Source organism: Solanum lycopersicum, chromosome 12, assembly GCF_036512215.1.
Source record: "Solanum lycopersicum chromosome 12, SLM_r2.1".
Taxonomy (NCBI): Eukaryota; Viridiplantae; Streptophyta; class Magnoliopsida; order Solanales; family Solanaceae; genus Solanum; species Solanum lycopersicum.
Genome location: NC_090811.1, coordinates 19,160,677 through 19,174,767, shown reverse-complemented (window position 1 = coordinate 19,174,767; position 14,091 = coordinate 19,160,677). Strand labels below are relative to the sequence as shown.

Sequence of the window (14,091 nt, the reverse complement as noted above, 5' to 3'; positions counted from 1 at the left end):
TAAGAATTTTGAAAATATCTTTTTAATAGATTTATTTTCTCAAATATAAGAAATTTGGCTTCCCTTCTTAAAATAAAAAGTATCGAAATTCTTTTTCAAGCATCAGGCCATCACACAAGTTTTGACTCCTGTTCTTGACGTGTGTTCTGTCTCCCAACCCCAATATCAATCAAACACATGATAACTTTTATCCCACAACCAGTTGAACATAGCTCTAACCCATTCTGCTACTATGCTTTTATTTAATTCTACCTTCAACATTTGTCCTCCCTAATGTGAATCTTCGTAGAAGTGAGAATACTGATGTCCAACCACAGAAATAAGGACATGATTGAAAGGTTTATTAATGTCATTCGGTCGGGCCCATATACCATTGAAGCTGAGACTTGGACCTGAGTCAAAAATTTTGTTAGGATATGGTTCAAATGTTCGGGGTGGAATTTGAAGTCAGATCCTTAGTTGAAGTTAGATGTTATGTGAAGGTCGAATCCCTAATCCTTAGTTATGGAAAAATTCCAAGTTGGGATCATCATAGCCTCTAATAAGGTTCAAATTTGGATATCAGATTAAAGTTAGGAATCGAGAATAAGATCAGGATAAAATATGATGTCAACATATTTTAACAAATTATTCAAAATATTCTTGTGTAAATTTCTTATTTTACGAATCATACTCCACATAAATTTTGTTTGAAAATTTTTGTTTCCTTCTATGGTTAGATTTACAACTAATTCATCCTACAACTAACTTTTAAATTTTTTTCTTGTTTACCTTTTCTAAATACCTAGGAGTTTTTTTAATTTTTCTTATCTAAGACTAAATAAAAGCGCAAAAACAAATTTAGTGAATTGTGATGATAATTTAACACTAGCGATAAGGATTATCTAGTGATAGGGATGGAGGTCCAGATTTTGTCTTATCCTATGAAATTATCCCCACTATTGCCTTGATTTTGTAAGTAGATTATTTAAAATAATATATTTATTAGAAAATGGACACTTTTTTGGAACCCAAGATGGCCCATAACCTCTACAACCTTTGTCACAGCCTCTGCCCTTTCGGTGGGCACTTTGTGCGCACTGGGTAAACCCCCCACTGTGTAATATCCTGCTAAAGATTATGTGATGTAAACGGCACCATAGGTAATCCCTTTGCGTAGTGCTCGACTTAAAATTCAATCAGGAGGGATGGAACCCGGGTCTGAAATTAATATATTGGCATTATAGATAAATGTATCTCTTAATTGGACCAACTCCATGTAGGAAAAAAATATCATTGAAGACGCAACATAGGACACATTTATGTGTGGTAAACTGTATTCAAGTTAAAGTTATGCTTGAATACTCTCAAAGATGGAGGGAACAGATACTAATTGAAACAAAATGAAATGACATATTTATGTAATATACCTATAATTTTTCCAAAACATCAAATCAACGTAATACATATATATGTTCTTTAACTTAACTTCAATTTGTATTTCTGCCCTCCAACTTTGGTTAAACATATGTAGACACTTAAAACATGTATAAATTGAACAAATAGACGCACATGTCCTATTTGACATTATAGGTGTAGGACAACAAAGTGTCATGTAGCATCACACGTAGAAGACATGACTATTTATTAAATTTCATTCAAGTTTAAGTGTCTACTTGTGCATACAGAGAGTTGGAACGCATACATGATAGTTAAGATCAAGTTTGAAAGAGCATGTTTATCTATTATGCATGTCTTAAAATCTAAACCAAATGCCATAATTCTCCATCCTCCAAAGTTGAAATCATAATTCTTGTAAGCAACATGAAGAATGAAAGTCTAATGTCATGATTTGCTTGAAAAGAAAGGTACAAGCAATTTATTTTAGATATTCTTGCAATAAGCCTAGTACATAAGTGAAATGATGATTCAGTTTCTTGACATATTACATTTTGTGTTCTTGCAAATGCTACGTAATCCCCCTACACAGATGATATTACACTAACACTAAGTGTAGTTGTTAACTTTCTAGAATTTTTATCGAGCCAAAATAATTGGGAATAATTTTGGGACTTGTTGTCATTGATGAGAAGGGTGTTAAAAAAATAGTAGAATACTGTAAAGAGGCTATAAATCAAGAAGCATTGATATTGTTGATAAAATTAGAGGGATCACTGGTAGACCCAAATGGAGCAATATTGAGTGAAGCGAATAAAATAACAACAAAACAATAATTTAATATGTGTACTTGAAATCTCAGAAGGAAAATAATTAATTGTTGCGAGTGGGAATGAATCCCACAATGTATCATTGATCATACCACCTTGCCGCTAGGCTATGCATTACTATTAGTTTAAGTGGCTTCACATTAATAATATATACAAATTATTTCAAAAAAAGAAGATTGAGTATGTATATATATATATATATATATATATATATATATATATATATATATACATAAAATGTATCCATTTGACAAAGTGGATTCATATAAACTCACCTAAAAACAAGTAGGTCCTCCCCTGAGAGGGACAGATCTAAGATCCTTTAGAAGGAAAATTGTAGATTTACTGGGTGTGATGTTGTAGATAGTTGAGTTGAATAACTAAAAATAAGGAACGAGGCATTGTCAATTAAGTTTGTAATTTCTTTAGCCCTGGCCAGGAAAAAAGCAACATGAACGATAATGAAGTTACCACAATTTATGAGTAGGTTGTTTGGTATTTTTTTAAAGATTTTTTTTATATTTATTAAGAAGTAGTTTTAAACAATGCCAACGTTAATAGTTAGGTTGTAGGGTAATCCGCCTCGGTGGTATGCCCATTTAAACTAAACTGTATCACATTAGACCCTAGACATTGTTTGAAATATTTTTGTTAATGTACTGTACATAGTTCCTAGATTGTCTACGTCCACTTGTTTCGGGGAATGCATTAGAAGAACTCTCTAGCAAAATGCCTAGTTCATAAAAAAATGTCAACTTCGTCAGCTTCTTGGCCAAGTTGTCTGCCACTCTATTTTACACCTGAAACACATGGGTCATCTATTGATTTTATGTTTTCGCATCAAGTACCTGCACACATCAACATTGTTTTCATATAGTGTATTAGTTTTTTTTAAAGCATTTGAATAGTCTAAATTAAATCAAAATTTATTTCAAGAGGAGTGAATATGTGGTATACAACTATTTTGATCCCTCATCGCATTACTAACAGTTCAACTCTTATAGTGTGTGTGTGGGGAGCATCATCTAAAACAGAAATGATCCAATGGACCAGTTGATTTTCTTTTTTAGTGCTTTATTTGCCGATGAGTAAACTCTACACATTGACCTGAGAGATGGCTTGGTGGCCACTAATGGGACTTCTTTGGTGATTGAAAGTGTTATTATTCCTTGTTAGCCATATGTTCCATGGCCATAAAGGAATAGGAGTATTCTGGTCCATCCATTGGTTTAAATGTTTCCCCATAAGTTTATTCCGTTAATCGATCCAATTGCTCATATTTATCCTACCCAGTTTCCGCTCTTTACATTCCAATGGTTGAGTGAATTTAGGCATTCTAAGAACATCTGAATAGTCTCCTCCATTGGTAACAACAATATCACATTTTGTATGGAGATTCATTCCTTTTTGCTAAAGGGACTAATTTTTAGGTAGTCTTCAATGTTGCAATAAACAGACGAATGTTTCAATTTCACTGGGCCCATCTGTAGCCCAGATCAATTTAAGATTCTCATTTGGAAACCCTGGGTTCTTGAATGTTTTATCCTTAATATAGTCGTACGTTGTACTTCTTAAGATATACCCATTCCTTGTAAGTCCCCAATCCAATATATATTCTTTTGTTCCCTGTTGTGGGACGAGGTGGCGGTTAACCATGCTATTCGTACAGTCATGCAATTTGAAGGAACGTTTTTCAAATTCCCATGTCTCGTGTTTATAGATTTCAGAAATCTCAATTTTTCCTTCCTCATTGGTCGTTGGGCCTTGGATAATGCTTCGCATAGTCTCAATGTGGTAGCAAATTACCACTGAAAAAGTTCAATCTGTTTTCTATATGCACTATCCACTTTGCTTCCTTTAATATGTCTATTAAACCATTTTGAAAGTTTTTCCATGTTCCAGAGACAACTCCTTATTTGGAGATTTTATTGGACTTCCATTACCTTCTCATTTGGACTTTACTCTATATATTATTTGGTTTCTGATCCTCCAGCATAGGCTTGAGAAAATAGTTGATTTTCGTATCTCACTTTTCTATATGCTAACCCCTCTCATGTTTTTCCTATTGGTTATCATGTGTTTATTAAGGAGTGTTTCCCAATTAAGAAGGTATACTATCATGTCTCGTTTGTTGTCCCCTAGATGAATTATCTCTAGATTTTGTTCCTTGTGCTAGTAATATTTCATAACGTTGTTATATATTGAATAACATGTAAGTTGATGCTTCTAAGGGAGTCCTTAGCAAGCACTACAGTACGTGTATTATTGAGGAGTTCTATCTTTCAGCAAGACATATTTTTCATCATGTTGTCAATGATTTATTGAAAATCAGTATTCCTCGGCTTCTGTTTGAAGATTGGCAATCCTAGCGATTTCCCAAGGATTTTTTAGGCTTCTATCCTCAAGGGAGTGGAGCACATGGTTCTAGTATATTTGTGGTGTTTTAGAGTAGATGATTTGGATTGGAAAGTATCACCCTTTGTCTAGAGTTGGTGCAAAAAACATTGAGTATCTTGGAGGTGGCACTATAGTTCTTATTGTTAGCTCTAGCAAACATACAGGGGTCATAAGAAAATAAAATATGGAAAATTTTTATTCCTGTCATAGTGATTGTTAATGGGGGTCTATTGTTTTTGTACTAAACCTCTTTCAATGTCTCCTTATAGCTTTTCCATACACATGATGAAGAGATAGTGAGATAGGTGGTCTCTTTCTCTAATTCACATTTAGGGTCTAAAGAAACTAGTTCTTTTTCTGTTGACAAGTATGACAATAGAGCTAGTGCAAATGCAGAGAGGATTAACTTGGAGAGTTTATGAGAAAAGTTGAAGTTCTAGAGGGTTTTACTTATGTAGAACCATTCAAATTTGTCAAAGGCTTTTTCGAAGTCATTTTGAGCATGACGTTGGACTTTTAACCTTCAATCTTCCCTAAATGGGAGATGTGTTCTTTCACAATGATAGTATTGTCAGAAGCTTCTCTGTTGTGAAGGAAACTAGCTCAATTGATTCCAATGACTGAAGAAGGATGTGCTTTATTATTTTTACTAAGATCTTTCTTACAAGCTTGTAAGTTGTATTGCACAGGCCAATGAGAATTCCATCTTGTGAGGGTTAAGGGGTTAGGACATTTGAGGATGATGCACATAATGATATTTATGTGATAGGTAGGAATGTGGTACTTTTCAAAAGCAACTTTAGAGAAGATTATGTTCTTTCCACAAACAATATTGCAGTTCTTTTGGTAGAACATGTCGTTCAATCCATCAAGCCTAGGGGCTTTGAGTGGGTGGAAGGACTTGACGGAATTAGAGATTTCATTATATCCAAGGGGGGAGTCAAAGGAATTGTACATTTCCTCAGAGGTCTTTTCCCCTATAATTGATGTTTTTCTATTGGATTGGTTGTGCTTAGTGGTGTAAAGGGTTCGAAGAATTTGGTTATGTGGTTCATGAGTTGATCTTGGTACTCTATTAGCTTTCAACTATCACCCTTCATTGAGGTGATACAATTTCTTATCCTTATATTTACTGTAGATGTTTGCAAGATATTTGTGTTTTCATCACCCTCTCTAATACAATTTATATTAGGCTTCGTTTTTATAAATTCTTTCTAAGTATCTAGGTGGTTTTTGTACTCTTGAAGGACACTAGAATATAGATCTTGAAGGAAGGATCTATTGAGGTATCTTAGGGACCTCTGAATCTGATAAAGTCTTGAAATAATTATTCTGATGTTTCTGAAGATGTTTCGAAAGGCAAAGGTATTCAAAAAGGTGGCCTCTTTTTGGAAAGGATTTATGGATGCATAAAAGGTATCTTGGTTATCAAACTAATATTGGACCAGGAGTTTTAATGATGGGTGCCCACACCACATTTTCTTCATTCTGAATAGTTTTAGACCATTATTTATTAAGTGTAATGATCATAGTGCAGTGGTCAACCATGCTTCATGGAAGGTGGGCTATTATAGAGTCGGGGAAAAGCCTTATCTAGGCATCATATCAAACACACTTATATAGTCATTCAAAGACAAGGTTGCTTCTATTCCTATATCTCCAGTTAGTCCAATTATATTTACAATATTTATGTCCTAAGTACATAATTTTGCATTCATTCCAGCAATTCAAGAAGAGACTAACCCTATTGTTATTAATGCTATTCCCTCCTAGCTTTTCGTTGGCATGGGGGACATTATTGAAGTATTTGTGTTTGAGAGGCTACCTACTTCTTTCCAGACGTAAGTTCTAGTGTTGAAGTAAAGAATAACATAGACTACTATCATAAAAGAAAGATGGGGAGTCCGATAATAAATTGACAAATATAAGGATTCCTTTGGGGTTATTGACAAGTTTTCAAGCTTCAGTGTGTCACAGTTTAACATTATAACTATCTGTTCTAAGATACCATTTTTAGAAAACAAGATTTGCGAGTAAAACATTACGTAATCAGTAAGGCTTCGATGCGTATTTATTTTTCTTTCATGTAAAACGAGCATCACGGGCATGTGAATGTTCACCATTGCTCTACACCATCGCCTGAAGCTCGCGTTATCGTCTCCTATCTTGTTCCACATAATAAAATTCATCAAAAACTCATGTTGTGTTGTTACACCTACAAGCCCTTCCCATTCTCATTCTCCACTATAGATGTATAATCAAGTGGGGTTCTGTACCACTACTGCATGGATAGTTCCTTCTCGTTCCTCAAATTCAAGATGCATCTCTTAATCTCATGTGGAAACTAGACTATTACTCTAATGTTGAAGGGTTCCTCGAACTCCTTGAAGAATAACATCTCCAAGATGCACGTCTCCATACTTTTTTTCAAAGTTCTGTAAATCATTCTTCTCGTTCCTAATTGTTATTTTATCAGTTCTAGGATTGAGGTTTCCATTCCTTCTAGGTTGTTATTCTCTCCTTCTATTTATGGTATTTATGAGTATAATATGTTCTAGACCTCCTGAGGTATTTTAGGTAGGAAGGAAAGACTCTAAGCACTAATTAAGTATGAGAGAGTGCGAAAGAAGGGGAGGCTCTAGAATATGTCGTTTATCAATACACTTAGTTCCTCCATTGTTATTGTGTTCCTATTTCCACATATCTGGGTTTATATTTGTGTCTGCATCGATATTTGTTGGCCTTATTCTGTAATTACTTTGTTGATCCCATTCTTGATGATTTTGGATAGGTATCCCGGATCTATGAGGATTAGTGTCACCCAATTTCTTGCTTTCATAACTTGGAAGGTTTGATGATTCTCTTGCAGTGCTAGCTTTAGCGAGGAGGTCGGAGTGTGGTGCGTGTCATCGGCTCTGTCATGAAGATCAGTGGGTATTCTTGTATATTTGATAGTGGCATTTGGTTGGATGCGTACTTACTATAGTTGGTGTCTACGTCCTTTTGCTTAGTTGTATTTGGAGGTGTATCATCATCCATCATGTTTGTATTAATTTGATAGATGTTTGATGCGGCTTCATAGTCTTGTCATTTGCAAGAGGGTGATAAATACCCTGAATGTCCTGCAACAGCTATTTTGATAATTGGAAAATTAGGGGAGAGAAAGGGATATTTAGTCATCAAGTCGTGGGGCCCTATGTTACCCATCGGATTTAAGGTCGCATAATTACTAGCCATGATGGGATTTTCTCTCTCTTCTATAATGGTTATGAAAAGCATTTGGTTGGCAGTGTTCATGTTTTTACAGCTGTGACATTGGCCTTAGAGTTAAGATTTGCGGCCCCCTCTTCAAATTATAGTATTTTTTTTGTTTTTTCATTAATATTTGCACAGTCAGCTAGTGATTGCATAGGGGAACCGGTGTTTAGTAACATACTCTAATAAGGGTCTTAAGACCTTTTATGTCTTGGTTGTTGTCCTATTGAGTCCTTTGTGCTCATATGCCTTCTTTCCTTGTTGCAGTTTTCCTCCTATTAGGAAATGATACGATTTCTACGGTGTCCAACTGATCCATTCATTTAGGTGGTTGTGGATGTTGGAATTATTGCATCAATGTTTAGTCTTCCAAAACTGTTACTTAGATTTTACAAGAAGTCTTTTTAGAATTTGTAGTACATGTATCTAGTAAATTGTGATACATGTATTTAGTTATTTGTGCAAGAGATTTTGTTTTTTATTTTGAGTAGTATAAATAGTGATGTAGTTGATGATTGTAATAATCTCAAGAGGCTTTAAGTGGCTATAATAAACTTGAGCATTTTCTAAAGATATTATTTTTTTCTTTCATATTTCCTACAAATTCGTATCAAGAGAAGGTTTTCGTTCTTAATTTGGGGTTAGGTGAGGAAAAAAATATGGCATCCAAAACAACTGAAGGTGCTGATTCTTCAATTGGTGTTACTCCATTTTTTGATGGAACTGATTTTGAATACTAGAAGATAAGAATGAGAACATATTTGAAAGCTGAAGGGTTGTGGACTATTGTTGCAAATGGCTTTAAAGAGCCATAAAACGATGGTGATCTTACAGCAGCAGAAATGATAAATCTTGAGTCTAAGTATCATCAAGATGCAAAAGCCTTGAGCAAAATCCAAATGGGAGTCTCAAGAGCATATTTTGCAAACAATGCTACTTGTGAGACTGCAAAGGGATTTTCTGGAAACTTAGGTGTATGGTGACGAAAAGGTACGCACTATAAATCTTCAAACTCTTAGAAGAGAGTTTCAAAATTTAAAGATGATAGAATCTGAAATAATTGATGAATATTGCACAAGAGTCATGAATATTGTTAATGAAATGAGAAATCATAGTGATAGAAATGCTGACCAACAAGTTGTGGAAAAGATTCTAATAAGTGTCACAGAAAAGTATGAGTACATCGTTGCTATCCCTGAGGAGACGAAAGATCTTTCTAAGCTTTCCATCAAAGAAATAGTTGGATCATTTCGTGCATCCGAGAAATGAAGATTTTTTTGTAAAGATCAACCCAAAGAGACGACTTTCCAGTCTAAAATAAATGAGAATTCTCAAAATTTCTCAATAAATCATCAGAAGAAAAATAAAAATCCAAAAAAGAAGTAGGATCATGATGGTTCTTCCAAGAAGGTTGAAGAAAAAGGTGAAAAAAACTCTAGTCTTTTTTGTAAAAGTTTGCAAAAAGACTACTCACAATGCAGAAAAATGTAGGCACAAAGGCAAGCCCCAATGTAACTTTTGTAAAAAGTTTTGCCACGTTGAAAAGGATTGTTGGCACAAGAAATGGGAGCAAGCAAATTTTTGTGAAAAACATGAGGAAGAAAGGGAAGAAAATATTTTCTTTGCTTGTAAATCTGATGCTTCAACAAAAAGCAATGAATGGTATGTTGATAGTGGTTGTAGTAATTACATGACTGGAGATGAAAAGGCTTTCCTCTCAATTACTAATAACATCACTACTAATGTGAAGATGGGGAATGGAGCCTTAGTTGATGCGAAAGGTAAAGGTAATACTTTGATCAACATGAAAGGATGCGGTAAGCAAATTCATATTCTTTATGTTCCTGACGTGGAAGAAAATTTGCTTAGTGTTGGTCAACTCATGGAAAATGGTTATTCTCTTGTGTTTAGAGATAATTATTGAAAGATTTATGATAAAATTGAGTCAAATCAAGTCATTGTTGAAGTAAAGATGATAAAAAGAAACTTCCCTTTGCAATTTCATTACAATGCATTAAAAATGAAATTGTAGCTGATCGTGGCTTTGGCACAAAAGATTTTGTCACTTGAATTTTAATGGTTTAAACCTTCTCAAGCAAAAGGACATGGTGCAAGGACTTCCTGAGATACATACTGAGGTGGATACATGTGAAAGTTGTATAATGGGAAAGCAATATAGGAAGTCTTTTCCACAAGGGGTGTCTTGGAGAGCAAGTGTATTTTTAGAACTAATTCATACCGACATTTGTGGACAAATGAAGACTCCATCTCTTGGAAGTCAAATGTATTTTCTAATCTTTATTGATGATTTCTCAAGAATGACTTGGGCTTATTTCTTGAAAGAAAAGTCAGAAGCATTTGCTATATTCAAGAACCCCTTGTTGAGAAGCAAAAAGTTTGCAGCATCAAAACCATTCGCAATGATCGAGGAGGTGAGTAAGCAAGTCGAGAATTTGAAGAATATTGCAATAGCGAAGGCATTCAGAAGCAACTTACAGCAGGGTATTCTCCTCAACAAAATGGTGTATCTTAAAGAAGAAATAGAACAATTGTTGAAATGGCCAGAACTATGATGAATGAGAAAGGGCTGCCAAAATATTTTTGGACAGAAGGAGTGCATAAAGAAGTTCACATCCTTAACAAGTGTCCAACAAAGGGACTAAAGGACAAGACACCAGTTGAGGCTTGGAGTGGAATTAAACCTTCTGTAAGTCATTTCAAAATTTTTGTATGTATTTGTTATGCTCATGTACCTGCTGAGAAAAGAATAAAATTAGATGAAAAAAGTCAAAAATCTGTCTTTCTTTGTTATAGTGATGTTACAAAAGGGTATAGTCTTCTCGATGTCAAAACTAACAAACTTTTTGTTAGTAGAGATGTAATTTTTGATGAAAAAACAACATGGAATTTGGAGGATAAAAAGATAGAAAATACTGCTATCATATCTTCAAATCAAGAAGAGGATGAGAAAGATGAAGATGTCTCTCAAGGGGGACAAAACCCAAATTCAGATAATGAACAACCTCCTCCAAGAGGAACAAAAATGTTGAGAGACATTGATCAAATATCTAATTTTGCCAGTGTTGAGCAAGAAAATTATGAAGAAGCAATAAAGCATCATGTATGAAAGAAAGCCATAGAAGAAGAAAGTCGAACGATCGAAAAAAAATAATACTTGGGAGCTTGTGGCTATTCCTAGAGAAAGAGAAGTTGTAAGTCTAAAATGGATTTACAAAATAAAACTCAATTAGGAAGGAGATATTCAAAAGCACATAGCAAGGATGGTTGCTAGAGGCTTCTTGCAAAATCTAGGTATTAATTTTTATGAAACTTTCTCTCCAGTTGCTCGTCATGAGATAATTAGTATTGTAATTGACGTTGCTGCACAAAAGAAATGGAAGATAATTCAACTTGATGTTAAATTAGCATTTCTGAATGGAAAACTTGATGAAGAGATTTATGTTGAGCAACCTCAAGGATTTTTTGTTCAAAGGGGAGAACAAAAGGTGTATAGACTAAAAAAAAAGCTCTTTACGGGCTGAAGCAAGCTCCAAGAGCCCGGTATAATGAAATTGATACATACTTTCTGAAAATTAATTTTCAGAGGAGTAAAAGTGAAGCCACTTTGTATGTGAAGAAAGAACATGGCAACATTATTATTGTTTGTCTCTAAGTGGACGATTTGCTCTTTACAGAAAATGATGGAAAGATGATGCAAAATTTCAAACAGATATGATGCAGGCTTATGAAATGAGTGATCTTTGATTGATAAATTATTTCTTGGGCATCGAAGTTTCTTAAGTGAAAGAAGGAATTTTCATTTCTCAAAAGAAGTATACTAAAAGTATTCTTCAAAAATTCAAAATGATGGATTGCAGGTCTGAGGCCTTACCATTAGCAGCAAATGAGAAGTTTAGAAAAGATGATGGAGAAAAGAAAGTTAATAACTCATTTTTTAGGAGTTTGATTGGAAATTTGTTATATCTTACTTCAACAAGGCCAGATATTATGTTTGCTGCTAGTTTATTATCCAAATTCATGCAAGAACCAAGCCATGTGAATTTTGGAGCTGCAAAGAGTGTTCTACGCTACTTGTAAGGAACAATGGATTATGGGATAATGTAAAAATTTGGTGGAAATTTGAACTTAATTGGTTATTCTGATAGTGATTGGGCTGGAAGTATAGATGACATCAAGAGTAGTTCTGGTTATACTTTCTTATTTGGATCAAGCATTTCTTCTTGGTTATCAAAAAAGTGAAGTGTTGTTACTCAATCTACTGCCGAAGCAGAATATGTTTCAGCATCCAAGGCTACTTCTCATGCTATTTGGCTTAGGAGAATATTTGAAGACATTGGTGAAAAAGAAAAAGGGGACTGTTCTATATTGTGATAAAAATCAGCAATTGCAATTGCCATGAATCCAGTAAACCATGAAATATCAAAGCATATTTCCATCAAGTATCCTTTTATCCGAGAAGCACAAGAGAAAGGCAAAATTCAGTTGCATTATTGTCATACAGGAGAAACAATTGCTGATATCTTTACCAAAGCACTTCCTAAAGAAAAAAGTTTCTATCTTCGAGAACGCATTGGAGTTATAAAGCTAATGCATTAAGGGGGACTGTTGGAATTAACGCATCAATGTTTAGTGTTCCAAAATTTTCTCTTAGTTTTTTCAAGAAGTCTTTTTTGAATTTCGTAGTACATGTATCTAGTAAATTGTAATACATGTATTTAGTTATTTGTGCAAGACTTTTTGTTTTCTATTTTGAGTAGTATAAATAGTGATATTGTTGATGATTGTAATCATCTCAAGTGGCCTTAAGTAGCCTATAATAAACATGAGCATTTTCTTAAGATACTATGTTTCCTTTCATATTTCCTACAGTGGGGGTTAGTGAGGATTTTCTAAATAGTTAGCTTTTTCAATGCATTTCCATAGGGTGTGCACTATTCTACCACACCAATACACATTATTCCCTCCCCTTTATAAATTACTCTTTTCTTATGGTTCCCAATCACCAATTTTATTTTGACTCTAACCTCAATTGGGACATGGATATAGATTTTTCCATACCGCCTTTTGATTGTGGTGGAGGTGCAAGTGTCAATCTTGAGCAATGACCCTAGTTTCTTCCTCACCTTTTCTGTTATGTTTTTATCATATTCTTCTATTTTAATTGGGGTAATCTATCCCATTTGTTATATTCGTTATAGTTGACTTGTGGAGGACAAAGTTTTGTTTCCATGTTTTGACAGATAGGAAGTTCTCCGCGACTAATCAAGGTTCTTCATGAATTTTTTTTGCATATATTGCAACTGATTTATTTTTACAATGTTGTAGTCTCATCGTACATTTATTAGAGTTAGTGACTTTGTCATATTCAAAATGTCTGTTAATTTTCTCTTTAGGAAGGCATGTGTTACCCGTTTCTCGAAGACTTTAGAATGACCGATATGCACAATGGTTGGTAGAGTATGGTTTTATCATCTTCATTAAGATTATTTCATTAGTTTTTTAATTTCAATATTTCCTTCCAAAGGCTATTTGTGCTTTGTAGTTCCCATAGTCGAATTTTAGTCTCTTGTAATCCAGCACTTCTTTGAAGGTCTTAGATCTTTAATTATCTTCTGCCATGGTAGTAGACAAATTTGGTTGTTCCGGTGGATCGGGGGGGGGGGGGTTCAGGGGTTGTTGTTCAGTGTAGAATGCGGTAGTTTTGGTCATCTATAGAGAGTGTTTGTTAATATATTTATCAACATTTTGTTTTTATTTAATCATTTGTAAATACACTTAAACACAAATGTTATTAAAATTGATCGTTTTTTAAGTACTACCAGAGAAGGCCCATATTATAAACGATACGTAACAATAATATCACTATTTAAGCAATCCCTTAACCCTAGATTATACGAAATAATACTCGGAATCGCGCTGATCTTCCTTCTTATTTATCCTTTTCCTTGTAGCTCGGCCCTCCCCCAAAAATAAATATTCATTGGTCTATTTCCTTTTCTTCTTTTTACACCATGAAAACTATTTATAGCGCCACCATGTGAGCATTGTTGTTGACCTCCTTTAGTAATTGTTTATTGGGATCCCATCATGGCATTAACCAATAAAGTCATCACAATTGCAACAAACACATCACCACTTCTCTAACAAAAGTTTTCATTAACACCCCTATAAGATAAAAATATTCGCAATCCTAATTTTTGTTTAGTTGAAA

General features: G+C 34.2%; 1 protein-coding gene and 1 long non-coding RNA gene across 2 annotated transcripts; both read left to right on the top strand.

Annotated features, from left to right (window-relative positions):
- Window positions 1-2,497: 2,497 nt before the first annotated feature.
- On the top strand, window positions 2,498-8,432 carry LOC112940427 (uncharacterized). Its single transcript, XR_011213206.1, has 2 exons — window positions 2,498-7,503; window positions 8,127-8,432. It is a non-coding gene; the product is annotated as an uncharacterized lncRNA (long non-coding RNA).
- A 528-nt stretch (window positions 8,433-8,960) lies between these two features.
- LOC138340242 (uncharacterized) lies at window positions 8,961-9,783 on the top strand. The gene is made up of 2 exons (XM_069291954.1): window positions 8,961-9,111; window positions 9,341-9,783. Exons 1-2 carry the CDS (start codon window positions 8,961-8,963, stop codon window positions 9,781-9,783), a joined length of 594 nt encoding a protein of 197 aa, XP_069148055.1.
- Window positions 9,784-14,091: the final 4,308 nt, after the last annotated feature.